General features: G+C 45.4%; 1 protein-coding gene across 1 annotated transcript in view; it reads right to left on the bottom strand.

Annotated features, from left to right (window-relative positions):
- LOC109919029 overlaps positions 1–18,853 on the bottom strand; it is a 63,583-nt gene that overhangs the window by 28,742 nt on the left and 15,988 nt on the right. The window contains exons 11-12 of the mRNA XM_048616671.1: positions 17,043–17,586; positions 10,404–10,546 (exon numbers count right to left, since the gene is read on the bottom strand). Coding sequence (XP_048472628.1) covers positions 10,404–10,546; positions 17,043–17,586 — 687 coding nt within the window. The remainder of the gene's footprint in view (positions 1–10,403; positions 10,547–17,042; positions 17,587–18,853) is intronic.

Raw genomic sequence — 18,853 nt, 5'->3', positions numbered from 1 at the left:
TCGGTTATGCAGTGGGAATCAGTTTTGAGCTGGGAACACCAGCACGGAGTCCCACACGGGAACAGACGGGTTACCATTTACCACCCTTGTCCCCGGGACCCACTCTCCCCTTCACCCAGGGTGTGTGAACCTGCATCCTCCCACAGTCCGGCCCTCCCAGTCTCCGGACCAGGCTTCTGCTCGTTTCCGGGACTGAGTCCCACTTATTTTCCCCAGGACTGAGTGTGAGATCCAGGAGACCCCCGTCGAGAGGGAGATCGGAGTGAATTACATTGAAACAGACAGGAGCTGAAATTGCCCCCAAACTCACTCAGAAAAGAAAATCCAAAAATCGGGAAGGGCGACACACAGAAGCAACGATCAGAGCCTTTCAGTTTCTATTTGATGTCACCTCCGCTTCCCCTTCTGCAAGTGTTTGAGCGGAAAGTTTGAGGGCGTTAATCTCAACAACAGCGGAAGGACGGCCGCGTTTCAGCGTTTAATCCAAAGAATTTGGGCTGAGTTTTCGCCAGTTAATCTCCAGTCCTCCTGCACCCTCCGTCACATTGCAATATTGAAATGTTTGTTAAATTCCTGCCCCATCGGGAGTCCCGCTCAGATTACTTTCCATCATTTGCTGTTTCACTCCCTGCTCCCCTACACGCAGGGCATAGAGACAGACCAATCGGCCCATCAAGTCGGTGAGCACCCATCTAGCCTAAAGCCACCTTCCAAAATTTTATTTGTCCCCTCAGGTACATAGATCATTTTTATTTTAAGTAAGTAATGAGGAGGATTTCTGCCTCTATCCCCCTTTCAGACAGTGAGGTCCTGATCCGGATTCCCAGTCTCTGGGTCTAACACTCCTCAATATCCTCCTATTACTTTACATCCCTTGCCTTTGGTTATTGCCCTGTCTGTTGTCGGATCTGTCTATACTGTTTACCTAGGCCTTTCTCATTATTTCTATACCTCATTTAAACATCTCCTCAGTTTCAAACAAAACAAGTTTATCCCATTGCTAAAAGTCACCAGTCCTACAACACTGTTTTAAATCTCCTCTGCACCCTCACTGGTGTGATCATACCCTTCCTGCAATGAGTTCAAAAGTTGCGCGCAACACTCTGCAGTCTCACGAGATGTTTATATCGTAATAATTTCCTGGCTTTTACACTCTGGGGTATGGCAAATAAAGTATCCCTGATTCAGAGAAATGAACAGGCAGAGAATACAGGAATACGGACAGTGTAGAGGCAAAACGTTTTTTGCTTGGAAAGGCATCATGTGCCCATATAGCTCGGTGTGCCGAATGGCCTGTTCCTGTTCTGTAAAATCCTTTGTTCTTTGTTTGTCACCTTATAACCACATTATCTAGCAGCCCTGCTACCTGCAGAAATTTGAGGATATACAGCCAAGTTTTCTCTGCTCTGTTCTGAAGAACGGTCGCTGGACCCGAAACATTGACTCTGTTTACGCTCTGCAGATGCTGCCAGGCGGTTGAGTTTCTTCAGCAAACTCTGCTTATGCGCTTCTAGTCCTCTTTAGTTTTCAGCATCCAGCTATTTCCATATGCACCCGCCGTCCTTCCCGCCCTCCCTCCCTGAATACCTAACCCTCATCAGAATGGAACCCGTTTTGTCGCTGTCCCCTTCTCTTGAACTTCAGAAAGGCAAATTATCCTGAGCTGCCTGTCAAGGTACTTGAGGGGCAGGACGCAAGGTGTTTGTACGCTCTGACCAATTCCGGGCTGTAAAAATCAGCGTTCCACTGGGATTCCTGCGCAGAATCAACTTGCCAACCAAGCGGCACGACTTTTCTCCGGATGTTGTGATGGTTTGAAATTTAGCATTCTTGTATTTGTGCTGAAGGAGCAGGGCATGAAAAAAAAATGCAGAAACATGTCTCTGTTTTCAGGATAATCCTGCAATGTCGAATACAGCTGGTTTGCTGTGTATAGTCTGTTGATATTGGCAGAAGTGTACATTGTTCTGAGCAAACACGTTTGTGCTTGAGCTTTTGCACTGGCACTTAAAAGAACCTCAACACTGGTCAATGGAAATTGGTTCTTTCCATGATTCAGGTTTGCCTATCAATTAAAATGTGAATAATACAGCAGATGTAATTTAAGGGAATCATAGAATTCCTACAGTGTGGAAACAGGTCATTCAGCCCATTGAATGTACACCAATCCACCAAAGAGCATCCCACCTTGACCTTATCCCTGCATTTCCTGTGGCTAACCCACCTGCCTGCAGATCCCTGGACACTATGGGCAATTTAGAATGGCCAACCCACCTAACCTGCACAGCTTTGGAGTGTGGGAGGACACCGACATGGATGCAGGGAGAATGTGTAAACTCCAAAAAGTCAGTTACCTGAGGGTGGAATCAAACCCAGGACTCTGGTGCTGTGAGTTGGTAGCGGTAACCACTGGGCCACCATACTGCCCCAGAAACCAATCACGTCTGAGCATGCACAGATCAGTGATATTACTTGCATGGTGTTATGATTACGTGGTCACTCGTGTAAGAACTGTGTTGTTTGTGCAGGCAAGATATGAGCCTAAGGATCAAAATTCAGGAGAGCAGCATTCAATTCCTGATGGACATGAATGAACAGATTGAGATGGGGCCCTCTTTTAGCACAGGGATCGTGTCCCTACCTTCGGACCAGGAGGCCCAGGTTCAAGTTCCACCTGCTCCAGAGATGTGTAATAATATATGTGAACACGATGATTACAAAAATAGGAAAGGAACATAAATGAAGCTGACTCAAAGGTGTGTAAACAAAAATAAATTACTTAAAAATCTTTCAGATCTTCGAACAATAAACAAAACGCATTCACAAAAGGAGGAAACAGGTTGGGATGGGGCACTCTTGTGGGGCAGTAATAGTGTCCCTATCCCTGAACTGGGAGGCTGGGTTCAGATTCCACCTACTCTGTGTGCATAGGATATAGCGAATTTAATCATGGATTGTATAGCTACTACTTCTGAGGAGGCCCATAAGGCCGAGGTGTGTGCCATATATACTAGCTGGGTGTTGACGATGTTTGGGGCTAATTTGTTACAACTGCATGCTCACCTAGTCCCAGACTGGGTGTCGGATGAACAATTGATAAAGTGAGTTGGAGAAAAGGAAAACCTCAGAGGTTTGACCTTACTATTAGGGTTTTAGGTACCTGTGACAAGGATAAGGGGAAATATTATGTTGGGGCAGTATTTCATATTCCCTGACATGGAAACAATCTGATGTACCTGTTGCAGAGAGTCCATAATGTGGGCAAATACTTGGATATCTTTAAGTAACCCACCATCTCATGCTATTGTAATAGATGGTGCTGAGAAAGGGGTAGATTTGTCAAAATGCCACCAAGGGAAGGATCACTGGGCCTGTCCAGAAGAGATAACAAGACAGAGACTTACAGATTGCAGTTTCAGCACTTTTGAAAATTATTCACTATCCATTCTCCCTGTTAACAACCAGTCCTTTCTACAAAATCCCCTTGTGGCAAACGTATTATATAGCCACGGCAGCTATGAACTACAACAAGGGATGGAGATAGTGCCCTCTGTAAGGACACAATGTAGCCATTAACAACGTGAACTCTGATATGGTAGTTGGTGGGCGAGTTCTGCCTCAGCCAATAACCAGGACGGTGATAAAAGAAAACCTCACGATCCAATGTACTGATACAGACCAAGATGTATGGAGCTATGTTGCCACTGAACTAGCAGCCATTCCGCACCTGACCGCAGATTGGACACATACAGTGGGAGAGGCAAAAGAGATGTCACCAATGGACCAAACACACAAAAATAATTAGAATTCATGCTGATAAAACAAAGCAATTGTTGCAGGACCCTGGGTTGTGGGATAAGTTCTGGAATTGCACAGACAATGTTCGAATACATCCATGGGTCAGAATTCTGTTGCATGTTGCTGTAGTAGTGATTCTATGTGCATTAATAATTGTCACACTCAATGTTTGTCAGCTCAGAAATTGACAAAATAAAATTTGCAAAGATTGGAGGTTGAGGCTATAATGAAACAGAAGGAACACTATGAAGACATATGAAGACATGAAGACAATTCTGTGAATTAAGTTATGTACTTTTTATACACTTTTTATATATATGTTTTATATATACTTATTTTCATAAACATTTTTATATATTCTTTTCTCTATTTTACTACAATGGTATAACATTGAAGATGTGATACACCCATTGGGGGCCACTGACAATCCCAGGAGAGGTCCACAGAAAGAGACAGAGCATGATCCTAAGTTAAGTATCTTTGGATCAAGAGGGTGGAGATGTTAGCCAGGGGCTGCAGAGAAAGAGAGCGAGAGATATACAAGCTACCGACATGCTGCAGAAAATACTGAATGCAAAACTGCTGACACGTAGGAAAAAGCACTTTGTGAACTAAAAATGACCAGAGTCTGGCTACTAGTCTGAGCTGACTGAAACCGGTTTGAACTAACTAAATCCTGTAGAAAGCAAGGAAGATGAAGTTAATGTAAAAGCCTATTTTGACAAGGAGTAATGAAATAATGCTTCCTAAGTTCTTGGGCCAGGTCAATAAGGAAAAGACATGCAATAAGTGAACGAGCCTGAGCCAACGGGAAAGAGACAGCACAGCTCGAAAGAGATAAGGAAAAGGATAAGAATGAGGACTCTCGGGTGTGGTGCCAGTGAAAACTCTAGACACTAACCATCGCTGAAGCGGACCCTATGTCAGGAACGTGGTGGTGACATCGAGATAGAGATGGAATGGAACGCCTGGCCAGCGTCAGCCCAGCTATCCTGCTCGAGTATTAGCTTTAATATTCTGTGACTACTCAGGGAGTGTCAGAGGGCCCTAGTGGGTGTACAAACAGGTTCCAGTTTTTGGTTTATGCCTAAAAATATATAAGCTACGCACGTGTATTGCCTGACAACGTTAATAAATTGACTTGTGAGTTACAAGAGAACTGACACCTCCTCTATATACAAGCCAATAACCGTAGCCAGCAATCGCCGAGGTCCAACGGTAGATTGTTCTGACCAAACAGGTTCATGCTTCATCTGTTGCAGTCACTTAAAAGAACCTCAACACTGGCAGCATGGTGGCTCAGTGGTTAGCACTAGGGCTAGTGTTCGATTCCACCCTCGGGCGACTTGTCTGTGTGGAGTTTGCACATTCTCCCCGTTTCTGCATGGGTTTCCTTTGGTGCTCCAGTTTCCTCCCACAGTCCAAAGATGTGCAGGTTAGGGTGGATTGGTCAGGCTAAATTACCCATAATGTCCAATGATGTGTAGGTCAGGTGGATTAGCTATGACAAATGTAAGGATAGCATAGTGAGTGGGTCCGGGTGGGTTGTTGTGGACTCGATAGGCAGAATGGCCTGTTTCTACACTATAGGGATTCTACGGGAAGCAAACTGATCAATGGAAATTTGTTCTTTCCATGATTCAGGTTTGCCTCTGTTAATTACAATGTGGATAATACAGCAGTATTTTAAGGAAATCCAATCATGTCTGAGCATGCACAGACCAGTGATATTACTTGCACGGAATTACAATTACATGGTCACTTGTAGTAAGAACGGTATTGTTTGTGCAAGTGAGATGCAAGCCTAAGGATCAAAATTTTGGGGACAGCAGCATTCAATCCCGAATGGATATGCATGAATAGGTTGGGATTTACAACAATGATCACCACATTAACTGCTTCCAGATCTGTACAACTGAACTGAAATTCTCAATATGCCATGTGGTATTTAAGCTCACGTACTATGTATTATTAGATCAGGCCTCTGGAAAAATAAAATAACACTATATGAAAGTGAAGTGGTAAAAATAGGAATAGGGTAGGCCATTCAGCCCCTCGAGCTTGTTCCACCATTCAACGATATCATGGCTGATTTGTGCCCTAATTCCACATACTTGCCTTTTACCCATATCCCTTAATACCCTTGCTTAACAAAAACTCAACTATCTAAGATTTAATGTTAACAACTGATCCTGCATTCACTGCCATTCGTGGAAGACAGCTCCATATATCTGCCACTCTTTGTGTGTAGAAGTACGGCCGCATGGTGGCTCAGTGGTTGACATTGCTGCCTCACAGTACCAGGGACCCAAGTTTGATTCAAGGCTTGGGTGACTGTCTGTGTGGAGTTTACACGTTCTCCGTGTGTCTGCCCGTGTTTTCACCAGGTGCTCCAGTATCTTCCTACAGTCCAAAGATGTGCAGGCTCGGTGGAGTGGCCATGCTAAATTGCCCATAGTGTTCAGGGATGTGCAAGCAAGATGGATTAGGCATAGGAAATACAGGGGTCTGGGTGAGATTTTCTGGAGAGTCAGTGTGGATTCAATGAGCAGAATGGTCTGCTTCCGCACTGTGGGAATTCAATAATTCTGTGCAGTGCTGCCTAACATCCCTCCCATACTGTCTGGCCCTATGCTCACTACTTCTGCAATCCCCAACCAGTGGAAATAGTTTGTCTCTACCTACCCTGTTGTTTCCTGTTAATATCCTGTGCTGGAAAGGAAGGTGGAGAGGAAAGAGTAAGAGGGAGCACCACCATCCTTTAACACCCACCTCCTCTCAGCCCTCAGATGTCATCCCTTTCTGTCCCTTACAGGTCACTCCCCCAAACTCCAGCCTTTGCCAAGTGTTCACCATACCTCCTGATGTGCCCCTCTATGAGGATGACATATTGTCTTCAGCCAAGAACTCAGTTTCATACCATTACACCTCCACCTTCATGAATTTCGGGCTTGCCATGACATTGAACTGTTTTTCTGCAGCCTGTGTCTCCATGCTCACTTCGTTGGGCAGGAATCCCACTCCGCCACCTCCCCCACACCCCACCCATTCCCCCACGACCATTCCACTGATCCCTTCACTCACCTCCAGTATTCACTTGCCACTTGGATCCCTTCCCCTGGTTTCAGTTATGCCTGCCTGGAGGAAGAGGTGGGGGCTAGTGCCAGTGTAGCAGCAGAAGAGGAACTGTTCCACATATCCTATGAAGAGGCAGGCATAGCTTGGGCCCATGCGGGTTCCCAGGGCCACCCCCTTAGTCTGTAGGAAGTGGGAGAAGTTGAAGGAGACATTGTTAAGGGTAAGGACGAGGTTGGTTAAGCGGATGAGGATGCCGGTTGAGGGGGACTGGTTGGGCCTGTGGGAGAGGAAGAAGCCGAGGGCTTTCAGACCATCCGCGTGGGGAATGCAAGTGTAAAGGGATTGGACGTCCATAGTGAAGATGAGGTGTTGGGGTCCAGGGAATTGGAAGTCTTAGAGGTGGTGGAGGGCATGGGTTGTGTCCTGGACATAGGTGGGGAGTTCCTGGACCAGGGGGGAGAAAATAGAGTCGAGATAAGTTGAGATAAGTTCAGTGGAGCAGGAGCAGGCAGTGATGATGGGTCGACTGGGACAGGCAGGTTTGTGGATTTTGGGAAGGAGATAGAACTGGGCGGTACGGGGTTGGGAAATAATGAGGTTGGAGGCTGAGGGCTGGAGGTCACCTGAGGTGATGAGGTGATGATTAATGCACCAAACAAACCTTTCACATCAGACAGAGGTTCACCTGCACATCTGTCAATGTGGTCCACTGCATCCACTGCTCCCGATGTGGCCTCCTCTACATCGATGAGACCAAGCGGAGGCTCGGAAACTGCTTTGTAGAGCACCTGCGCTCTGTTTGAGACAAACGACAATACCCTCCAGTCGCGAACCACTTCAACTCCCCTTCTCACTCCCTGGGTGACATGTCGATCCTGGGCCTCCTCCAGTGTCACAATGACGCCACCCAGAAACTGGAGGAGCAGCACCTCATTTTCCGTCTTGGGAGCCTACAGCCCAATGGCCTAAATGTGGATTTTACCAGTTTCAAAATCTCTCCACCACTGGCCGCATCCCATGACCAACCCTCCCTCTCATCCCCACTGCCTTGACCTGACATAACCTGTCCATCTTCTCTCCCACCTATCCGCTCCTTCCACCTCACTGACCAATCCCCACCACTGCCTACCTGCACTCACCTATCGCCATCCCACCTACCTTCCCCAGCCCCACCCTTCCTCTCTCGATTTATTTCAGAGCTCCCTTCCCCCTCCCCATTTCTGAAGAAGGGACCTGACCCGAAACATCAACTTTCCTGCTCCTCTGATGCTGCCTGGCCTGCTGTGTTCCTCCAGCTCCATACTGACTTTGAACTATATTGTCAGTCCTTTAATGTCATTAGAAAGATATCATGGAACTCCCTCCTAATAACATTGGGTCTACCAATAAAACAAAGGGCTACAGCCTCACATAACATTGCAAACCAGGCATCCAGCCAACTGATCTAACTGATCCCACATCTCGATTACCATGAAGACATAGGCATTGCTGACGGTACTTGGATGCATTCTTCATCACTAACCTCTGAGCTTCAACTGCCCAACCTGCCCAATTCCAACTTCTCTCTCCCATCATTGGTCACCTATCCTCATGGTAACCACCTGTACCCAACCAATAAGAGAGTGAGCAGATCCTTCTCAATTGGATGCCAAGCAACTTTCACATTTTCAGAACCCCAAGCGAATGAATGTGTTGAAAGAAACCAGTTATTTCCAAGCTCCTAGTCATTTCTTTCCCACCCTGTAATTGGCTGCTCACAGGATCTCAGGTTCCAGTCCAGGGCTTGTGTTGGAGCTCTGCCTGGTCTTTGCCTAGTAACCGGATCAGAGCTCTGCCGAGGCCTAGCCCAGTATCTAGTTCAAACCTCAGTCGGGCCTTGGGTGAAGCAGAATGCCTGTACTCACCAAATCAATCTGCTTGGCAGCCCACACAGTTACTGTAAAGTGAAAGATTGTTCCTGTGTTGGAATCAGAATCTATCAATTAAAATGAGAGAAACCAACAGAAAATATCCACCTTGGCGATGTGGATATAGGTCAACTCAATGGTCAAGGAAAAGTTCTGAATTAGAAAACTTACTAACATTGTTCTGAAGCTCCTCTGAAAAAAAATCCAGAAAAGACACATCAAAGATGAACAGTGGCCAATAGTTCAGAAGTTTTGAGAGTTGTTGCAGTGCATTTTATAGGACACACTGCTGCTACCGAGCACCAGGAGTGGACGGAGGGAAGGATATGGTGCCAATCAAATGGGCTGCTTTGTCCTGGATGGTATCAACCTTTTTTAGTGTTCTGGGAGTTGCATTGATTCAGGCAAGCAGTGATTGTCCCATCAACCTGATTTGTGCCTTTTAAGTGGAATAAAATCAGAACATCTAACTGTCCACTGGACACCTATAAATGGCAGATATCATTATCTTATTGACAGACACCATTGTTCTAGGGTTCAAATTAGAGGAATAGTCAACCAGAGGCATGGAGCAGTCCAATGGTTGTATTCTGGATCACACAATCTCACTCATCTCAGCTCCTGGACATCTCTACATGACTACCTCAGGATAGTGTCCTAGGCCCAACCACCTTCAGCTGCCTCATCAATGACCTTCATTCCATCATAAGATCTGAAATGGGGACGTTCATTGATAATTTTGTAATATTCAGCACCATTCGCTGATACTGAAGAAGTCCAGCATCAAATGGAATGAGATCTGAATAATATCCAGGCTAGTGCTGACAAGTGACAAGTAACATTCATGCCACACAAATGGCTGCAAGGCTGTAAGATATAGGAGCAGAATTAGGCCATCTGCTCCGCCATTCAATCATGCCTCGTAGTTACACAATCCTAGTCTCTCTCCTTCTCTCTGTCACCTTCGATCTGTTTACTAATCAAGAACCTATTTATCTCTATCCTAAAAACACTCAATGACTTGATCTCCACAGCCTTCTGCTGCAACGAGTTCCACAGATTAAGCACTGTCTGGCTGAAGAAATTCTTCCTCATCTCAGTTCTGAAGGGTCGTCCCTTCACTGAGGCTGGGCCTATGGGCCCCCATCTTCCCTGCATCCACTCTATCCAGGCCTCTCAGTATTCTCTAAATTTCAATCAGACACCCTTTCATTTGTCTAAACTCCATCAAGTACAGACCCAGTGTCCTTGACCCTCCTCATATGACAATCCCTTCATCACAAGGATTATTATTGTAAAGCTCCTCTGGACATCCTCCAAGGTCAGCACATCCTTCCTTAGGTAAAGCGCCCAAAACTGCTCATGATTTCATTGAAATGTAGAATGGTCAATAGAGAAAGAGGCCTTTTAGCCGATCGTGTTTGTCTTGACACATTAGAGGAGCAATTCACCCAGACCCGTTGCCATGTCTTTTGCCTGGCAGATCATTTTGCTTTCTGCTACCCTCATGGACTTGGACGCCATGAAGCCTGGAAATTGGGTGTCTGCACTGCCCTTTAGATGCTGCTTTAACTGAGCTAGACTATTCCTGCTTTGAACATAATGCATTTCTGTCTTTACCTTCTCTATGAGCACCTATTGTCTGCCTCTCAGTGAACCCTGTAAACTCTTTATTAACATTCTGGTATGTAGAATATTGATTATAGCTCTCCAGTAATGTTCTTCCATTCCTCTCATGCTGAATCTCAATAGCATGTCTCTGTCTAATGTCATGTTGACATAATTATTAATATTTTCATTCCCATTTTACTGTGATTGTTTCTTCACCTGCGAGAAGTGCACCAAACTTGAGCTCCTCAAAAACCGTGTTAGGGAACTGGAGCTGGAGCTAGATGAACTCCGGATCATTCAGGAGGCTGAGGGGGTGATAGAGAGGAGTTATAAGGAGGTGGTCACACCCAAGGTACAGGAAAAAGGTAGCTGGGTGACTGTCAGGAAGGGGCAAGGGAATAGGCAGACAGTGCAGGGATCCCCTGTGGCCGTTCCCCTCAATAATAAGTATACCGTTTTGAATACTGTTGGGAGGGGGGACCTATGAGGGGAAGGCCATAGCGGACAGGTCTCTGGCACTGAGCCTGGCCCTGTGGCACAGAAGGGAAGGGGGGAGAAAAGGAGAGCAATTGTATTGGGGGATTCAATAGTAAGAGGCACAGACAGGTGGTTCTGTGGTTGCGAACAAGATGAACAGATGGTATGCTGCCTTCCGCGTGCCAGGGTCCGTGATGTCTCGGATCGTGTCTTCAAGATCCTTAAGGGGGACAGTGAGCAACCAGCAGTCATGGTACACATCGGTACCAATGACATAGGTAGAAAAAGGACAGAGAATGTGAAAAAATGAGTACAGGGAGTGAGGTTGGAAGCTAAAGTCCAGGACAAGCAGGGCAGCTATCTCTGGATTACTAGCAGTGCCACGTGATAACGAGGTAAGAAATAGGGAGAGAGTGCAGCTAAACACGTGGCTACAGGGCTGGTGTAGGAGGGAGGGCTTCCATTATGTGGATAATTGGAGCACATTCTGGGGAAGGTGGACCTGTACAGTAAGGACGGGTTGCACCTGAACTCTAAGGGCACAAATTTTCTGGGAGGGGGGTTTGCTCGAGCTGTACGGGATGGTTTAAACGAGATTGCCAGGGGGTGGGGAACCGGATTTGTAATTCAGAGGATGAGGTATTCAGCCTTCCAACAGACACAACAGGGAGTGAGGTTGTTTATAAAGAAATGCGGTCAATGGGGCGAGATGATTTGAAGTGTGTATACTTCAATGCTAGAAGTATCAGAAATAAGGCGGATGAACTTAGAGCATGGGTCAGTACTTGGAACTACGATGTTGTGGCAATTACAGAAACTTGGATAACTCAGGGACAGGAATGGATGCTGGAAGTTCCGGGATTTAGATGCTTTAAAAGAAATAGGGAGGGTGGTAAAAGAGGCGGGACAGTGGCATTGCTAGTCAGGGCTAGTATAGCAGCGACTGAAAGGCAGTTCGAGAATGATATGTCTACACAGTCAGTTTGGGTTCAGGTCCGGAACAAGAAAGGAGCAATCACTTTGTTGGGGTTTTTTACAGACCCCCTAATAGTTGCAGAGAAGTAGAGGAGCGGATTGGGAGGCAGATACTGGAAAGGTGCAGAAGTCACAATGTTGTAGTCATGGGTGACTTCAACTTTCCAGATATTGATTGGAAACATTTTAGTTGTAATAGTTTAGATGAAGCAGATTTTGTCCAGTGCGTTCAGGAAGGATTCCTGACACAGTGTGTAGATAGACCAACACGAGGACAGACCACTTTGGATTTGGTGCTTGGCAATGAATTGGGCCAAGTGTTAGACCTGTTGGTAGGAGAGCATTATGGCGGTAGCGATCATAACTCTGTTACTTTTACAACATTCATGGAAAAAGATAGGTACTTACAGCGGGGTAAAGTTTATAATTGGGGGAAGGGTAATTACAATTCTGTTAGGCAAGAACTGGGTAACATAAAATGGGAACAGATGCTGTCAGGGAAGAGCACGATGGAAATGTGGAGATTGTTTAAGGAATGCATACTGCGTGTGATCGATATGTTTGTCCTTAGCATGCAGGAAAGATGCGGTCGAGTGAGGGAGCCTTGGTTCTCAAGAGAAGTCGAACAATTAGTTAAGAGGAAGAAGGATGCTTATGTAAGGTTTAGGAAACATGGAACGGAAAAGGCTCTAGGGGGATATAAGTTATCCAGGAAGGAGCTGAAGAAAGGGCTTAGGAGAGCTATAAGGGGTCATGATAGGATCAAGGAAAACTCCAAGGCTTTTTACATGTACGTGAGGAATAAGAGAATGACCAGAGAAAGCGTAGGGCCGATCAAGGATTGTAAAGGGAATTTCTGCACGGAGCCTAAAGAGATAGGAGAGGTCCTTAATGAATACTCTTCTTCGGTATTCACAACTGAGAGGGACCTAGTTGTAGAGGAGGACAGCGTGAAACAGGCTGGTAGGCTAGAGGAGGTGGATGTTCGTAAGGAAGATGTGCTAGGAATTTTGAGGAAATTGAAAATAGATAAGTCCCCCAGGCCTGATGGGATTTATCCAAGGGTTCTATGGGAAGCAAGGGAAGAGATTGCAGGGCCTTTGGCAATGATCTTTTCATCCTCACTGTCCACGGGTACAGTGCCAGAAGATTGGAGAGAGGCAAACGTCATTCCCTTGTTCAAAAAAGGGAATAGGGATAACCTCGGAAATTACAGGCCAGTTAGTCTTACGTCAGTGGTGGGCAAATTATTGGAAAGGGCTCTGAGAGATAGGATTTATGATGACTTGGAAAGGCACAGTTTGATTCGTGATAGTCAGCATGGATTTGTGAGGGGTAGATCATGCCTCACAAGCCTTAGTGAATTCTTTGAAGAGGCGATCAAACGGTTGGATGAAGGTAGAACAGTGGATGTGGCATACATGGATTTAAGTAAGGCGTTTGATAAAGTTCCCCATGGTAGGCTCATGCAGAAGATAAGGAGGCATGGGATAGCGGGAAATGTGGCAGATTGGATTCAGAATTGGCTGACCCTTGGAAGACAAAGGGTAGTCGTGGATGGAAAATATTCAACATGGTGCTCAGTTACGAGTGGTGTACCACAAAGATCTGTTCTCGGTCCTCTTCCATTTGTGATTTTTGTAAATGATTTGGATGAAGGAGTGGAAAGGTGGATTAGTAAGTTCGCGAACGATACGAAGGTGGGTCGCATTGTGGACAGTGCGGAGGGCTGTTCTAGGTTACAAAGGGACACTGATAGGATGCAGAGCTGGGCTGAGAAGTGGCAGATGGAGTTTAACCCTGAAAAGTGTGAGGTGATTCATTTTGGAAGGACAAACTTGAAAGCAGAATACAGGATTAACGGAAAGATTCTTGGCAGTGTGGAGGAACAGAGGGATCTTGGGGTTCATGTCCACAGTTCCCTGAAAGCTGGCACCCAGATCGATAGAATTGTGAAGAAGGTGTAGGGTGTGTTAGCTTTCATTAATAGAGGGATTGAGTTCAAGAGCCGTGAAGTTATGCTCCAGCTATACAAAAGCCTGGTGTATTGTGTCCAGTTCTGGTCACCTCATTACAGGAAAGATATGGAACTGTTGGAAAAGGTGCAGAGGAGATTTACCAGGATGTTGCCTGGAATGGAGGGAAGGTCTTACGAGGAATGGTTGAGAGAGCTAGGGCTTTACTCTTTAGAATGACGAAGGATGAGAGGTGACTTGATAGAGGTGTACAAAATGATCAAAGGTATAGATAGAGTAGACAGCCAGAGACTTTTTCCTGGGGTGGAGGCAGCTATTACGAGGGGGCATAGTTTTAAAGTGAGTGGAGGTAGATATAGGGAAGATGTCAGAGGTAGGTTCTTTACTCAGAGAGTGATCGGGACGTGGAATGCATTGCCGGAGAGTGTAGTGGAGTCGGCCTCATTAGGGACATTTAAGCGGCTATTAGATAGACATATGGATGTTAGTATAAGGTAGGGGTGGAGGTTAGATACACCTTAGGATTAGGGTAAAAGTTCGACACAACATCGTGGGCCGAAGGGCCTGTACTGTGCTGTACTGTTCAATGTTCTATGTTCTATGTTCTAGATAGACAGCCCTGATTAGATCACCTTCCACCAAATTCTCAGGTAGTGGATTCCAGATCCCAGTGGCTCACATAAATAAATGTTTTACAAAGAACAAAATAGAGCAAAAGACAGGTACGTTGCAGGAACAGGCCCTTCGGCCCTCCCGAAGCCTGTGCCAATTGTCATGCCCTGGCTAAACTAAAAAGCAAACCTTCTGCCCTTATTGGTCCATATCCCTCTATCCCCTCCCTATTCATGTAACCATCCAGATGCCTGTTCAATGTCACCAATGTGCCTGCTTCCACCACCTCCTCTGGCGGTGCATTCCAGGCTCCTACTACTCTCTGCATGAAAAACTTTCCTCGCACATCTCCCTTAAAACTTTCCCTCTCCACCTTGAACCTCTGCCCTCTTGTGATTGAAACTTCAACCCTGGGAAAAAGCCTCTTGACTATCCACCCTATCTATACCTCTCATAATTTTATAGACCTCTATCAGGTCTCCGCTCAACCACCATCTTTCCAATGAAAACAATCCTAATCTTTTTAACTTTTCCTCATTGCCAATGCCCTCGAGACCGGGCAACATTCTGGTGAACCTTCTCTGCACTGTCTCCAAAGTTTCCACATCCTTCAATTAATCCTTTGATTAATTTGCCAATCACTTCAAGCCCATCTGTTCTTGTTATGGATAATTCTGTCAAAACAAACAGCATCATTCTTTCTCCATTCTTTCAAGACACCTGATAGTTTTGATCAAATCCTGTAAACCTGCTCAAAATTTTCTTTATCTTCAGGAGAATAACTTACCTCTCCAATCTATCTTCCAAACAAAGTGTTGCATTCTCAAAACTATTCAATGCACCATTCACATCCTTCTCAAAGAGCCATGCCCAGAATTGGATAAAGTTCTCCAGTGGAGGTCAAGCAATGTTTTATGGAATTTTTTAATAGTTTTGTTCCTTTGGTGCATTTATTCAATTTAAAAAGAAGGGCAGTATGAACAATACAAACAAAAGGGTAAATTCTAAAGCAAGTGGAGGAACAGAGAGGTTTGTATGAACATGTGTGCAAATCATTGATGACGGGACACAAAGATAAAGAGCTTAAAACCAATATGTACCACTTCACATAAATTACACTTGTAACATGTCAGTTCATTCCATGAGCAAGTCGCTGCCCTCTAGATATCTACCATTGAGCACTTAGCTGCTTAAACAATGCTGACTTTGATGGCATCTGTATCATTCAAAATTCAGGGCTGTATACCCACTCTCAAGTCATTAGTATATACCAGAAAATCACTGCTCTTGGAACTTACCACAGGAAACATCACTGCCAAACTGATGCTTTTCTGAAAAATGCTCATTCACTGTCACCAGATGAGTTCACCTTCAAAGAAAAAAGAACTGTAGAGGCTGGAATCCCTAAACAAATACAGAGATTGCTGGAAAAGCTCAACAGGTCTGTCAGCAGCTGTTGGGAGAGTAACAGAGTTAATATTTTGGGTCGAGTGATCCTTTGCCAAAACAATGAAGAAATCATTTTTATATTGTCACAGTCATTTCATTCCATAGGCTTCTACTTTCTAATTCTTTAAGGTGACAATTTGTCAAATTCCTTTTCAAGTCCAGAAATACGTTCCCATCTCGATCCTAACTGAGTCTTCATTAGAAAGCTCAATCTATTTAGTTAAATGTGATTTGCTTCTAATAAACCCATACTGGCTTTCCTTAATTAAACAACATTTGTCTAATCTGTCAAAGGTTATTCTTAAAAGTTCCCAAGACTGAGGTTGATTACACTGGGCTGTTGCTGCTCGATTTACATTGCCACTTCTTTTTTGAACAAACTGAAACATCTAGAAATTTACAAAATTACAACATTACAATCTTCTGACACCTAACTTTTAATTTAAATTGGATGAGCAAAGAAATTGCAGGGATGCAGGGACACAGGCATTGGATTGGAGCCAGCCGAATAACCTCATCCAAGTCTCTCTAAAGCCTCAAATGTTGAAATAGGCAGACCTTCCCGCTGGCCACCTCATGAACATCTCGACATGGTAATGACTGAAGTTCCAGAGAAAATTTGCGATCATTTCCAGGCAACTAACACTCCAGTGGCCCCAACTAGAGATTCTTCAAATAATCCAGGTGAGTTTGGAATAGCAGGTGCAAGGATACAAACTCTGGAGAAATTTGCAAATAAAACAAACAGGAAGTTTACTTATTGTTTCTTGGATTTATTTATTTTTAAGAAATTTTGCATTTGTTCCAGTGAATCTTCGATTTTTTTTGTTAGAATAAAGATATAACGCCACCTCCCGACTGTGGAGCAACATTACAGACAGAAGGTCCCCGGGTCCCTGCAGCTCACAGCTCATTCTACCCAGCAAGTTGCTCTTGACAATTGAGCTTCTATTTGTTTATTTCACTCTCCCTCCTTCTGTCCCCCAGCCCTACAGAGCTCCTTGCTGATCTTTCAGTTCCCAGTTCCGATACATGGTTTATTCCCGGAATGTTAACTTGGCCTCTCTCTCCCCCTGTGACTGAGACCGACACCCAGCAGTTTACAGCTGGCAGGAGGCAGGGGGAACCGGGTGAAATTATGGGATGGATCTATCAGTGCCCTTTAATCCCGCAGATTGTCAGCGGGGCGGAGTTTTTTCTGTCGTTGTTCCATCCCGGATTGAAGAAGGGAAAGATCCTCTCAGTGAAAGTGTGGGTGAAAGTGTGGAGATGGGACATGGTGTCCGCATTGTAAAATGACACCTGTCCACCCTCATAGTCCAGGAAAACCCCGATCTCCCGGGGATTCACACTCGGGAAGAGGGCGGTCCATGAGAGGGAGATGGAGGCAAAATAACCTTTTCGGGGCCTCAGCCCCACAATCCAGAATCCGGTCTCCTCCACCGCGTTGATCCACCCTTTCCTCTTCACAGACTCCCGGGCCACTCCCAGAATCCACAGAGTCTTCTCCCCCACCTCCACCTCCCAGTAATGTCTCCCTGATGTGAATCCCTCTGATCCCAGGACACAGGGACAGGAATCAAATCTCTCCGGGGAGTCAGAGAGCGGCTGTTTTGTGTCTCCGAGGCTCACACTGGTCCGGTCCTCAGACAGGATGAGCCGGGGATGCGCTGTGTTCGGATCCAGAGTCAGAGAGGCTGGAGCTGGGGGAGAGATCAAATGACACCGTCAGTGAGAGGGAGGGAGGGAGAGGGGAACCAAGGGGAATGAAGGAGTAGGGACTGTAGTGGCCCGGTGCGAGAACAGGGTCAGCAGGTGGTCACACTAGGTGGAGGCAACCCCAGCGCTGGTCTGCTGCTGAGAGACTTTAGGGACTGACTGGGATATTTGTCTTATTAACTTTGCTTCTTGTTTTTCTGACCTATGGTTATACTTTGTATAGCTGTAATGTAACTTTTCTTCATTCCTCTGTTCTGTAAGTTAGGATTGCATCTAAGATGGTACTGTAAGTGACAACGTATACACTTTTCACTGTTATAAACAGAAATTGCTGGAAAAGCTCAGGTGGTCTGGCAGCATCTGTGGAGAGAAGTCAGAGTTCACATTTCGGGTCCTGCTCAGAACTGAATCGACCCGAAATGTTACCTTAGACTTTTCACTTTACTCATTTGAGTAGGTGACAATAGGGCCAATTCAATTCAATTCAAGGAAAACAGGGAGGGGGCGAGAGAGACAAGAAGGGGCAGTGGGGTATGAGGTCAGGAAGGGGAGGGAGAAGGAAGTGTGGGAGTCGGGAGAATGGGGATGGGTGGAAGAAAGAGTGGGTAGGGGAGAGGGAGTTTCAGTGCTTTAAAGAGAGAAGCAAGTGCAGGGAGCAGTTTGGTGGAGTGCAGGATGAGAGGGGTAAATATTCCTTGCTGCATTTTCATGGCATCTCCCTGAATAACCAGGATATGAGAACAAAGATTGACAGTTCTTGCTGCATCTCCATGCCAGAGATAGCTGAAGAGATTAGCACCTTCCTCCAATGCTTTATAAAATGTGTCACTTTTTACAAGTCAGTAGTGATTCTTTTTACATTAATTCATGGAATGAGGGTGTGACTGGCCAGGCCAGAATTTATTGCCTGTCCCTCATTGCCCAGGTGGCAGTTAAGAGTCAACCACATTGCTGTGAGTCTGGAGTCACATCTAGGCCACACACAAGGTAAAGATGGCAGTTTCCTTCCTTCAAGGGCAGCAGTGAACCAGATGGCTTTTTTTCCTGACAATCGGCATCAGCTTCATGGTCATTATTACATTCTTAGTTCCAGATTTTTAACTGACTCCAAATTCAATGATCTACCATGGAGGGATTTGAACACTGGTCCCCAGATCATTACATCGTTCCCTAGATTAATTGTTTGTGCATTGCTTCCCCATGTTGATGAACTCAAAGCCCAGAGAAAGTAAATTCCAATTCCACCAGCAT

The sequence above is a fragment of the Rhincodon typus genome, chromosome 35 (assembly GCF_021869965.1).
Source record: "Rhincodon typus isolate 14 chromosome 35, sRhiTyp1.1, whole genome shotgun sequence".
NCBI classification, from domain to species: domain Eukaryota; kingdom Metazoa; phylum Chordata; class Chondrichthyes; order Orectolobiformes; family Rhincodontidae; genus Rhincodon; species Rhincodon typus.
The sequence above is the reverse complement of the archived record's forward strand: the minus strand, read 5'-3'. Positions and strand labels throughout refer to the sequence as shown.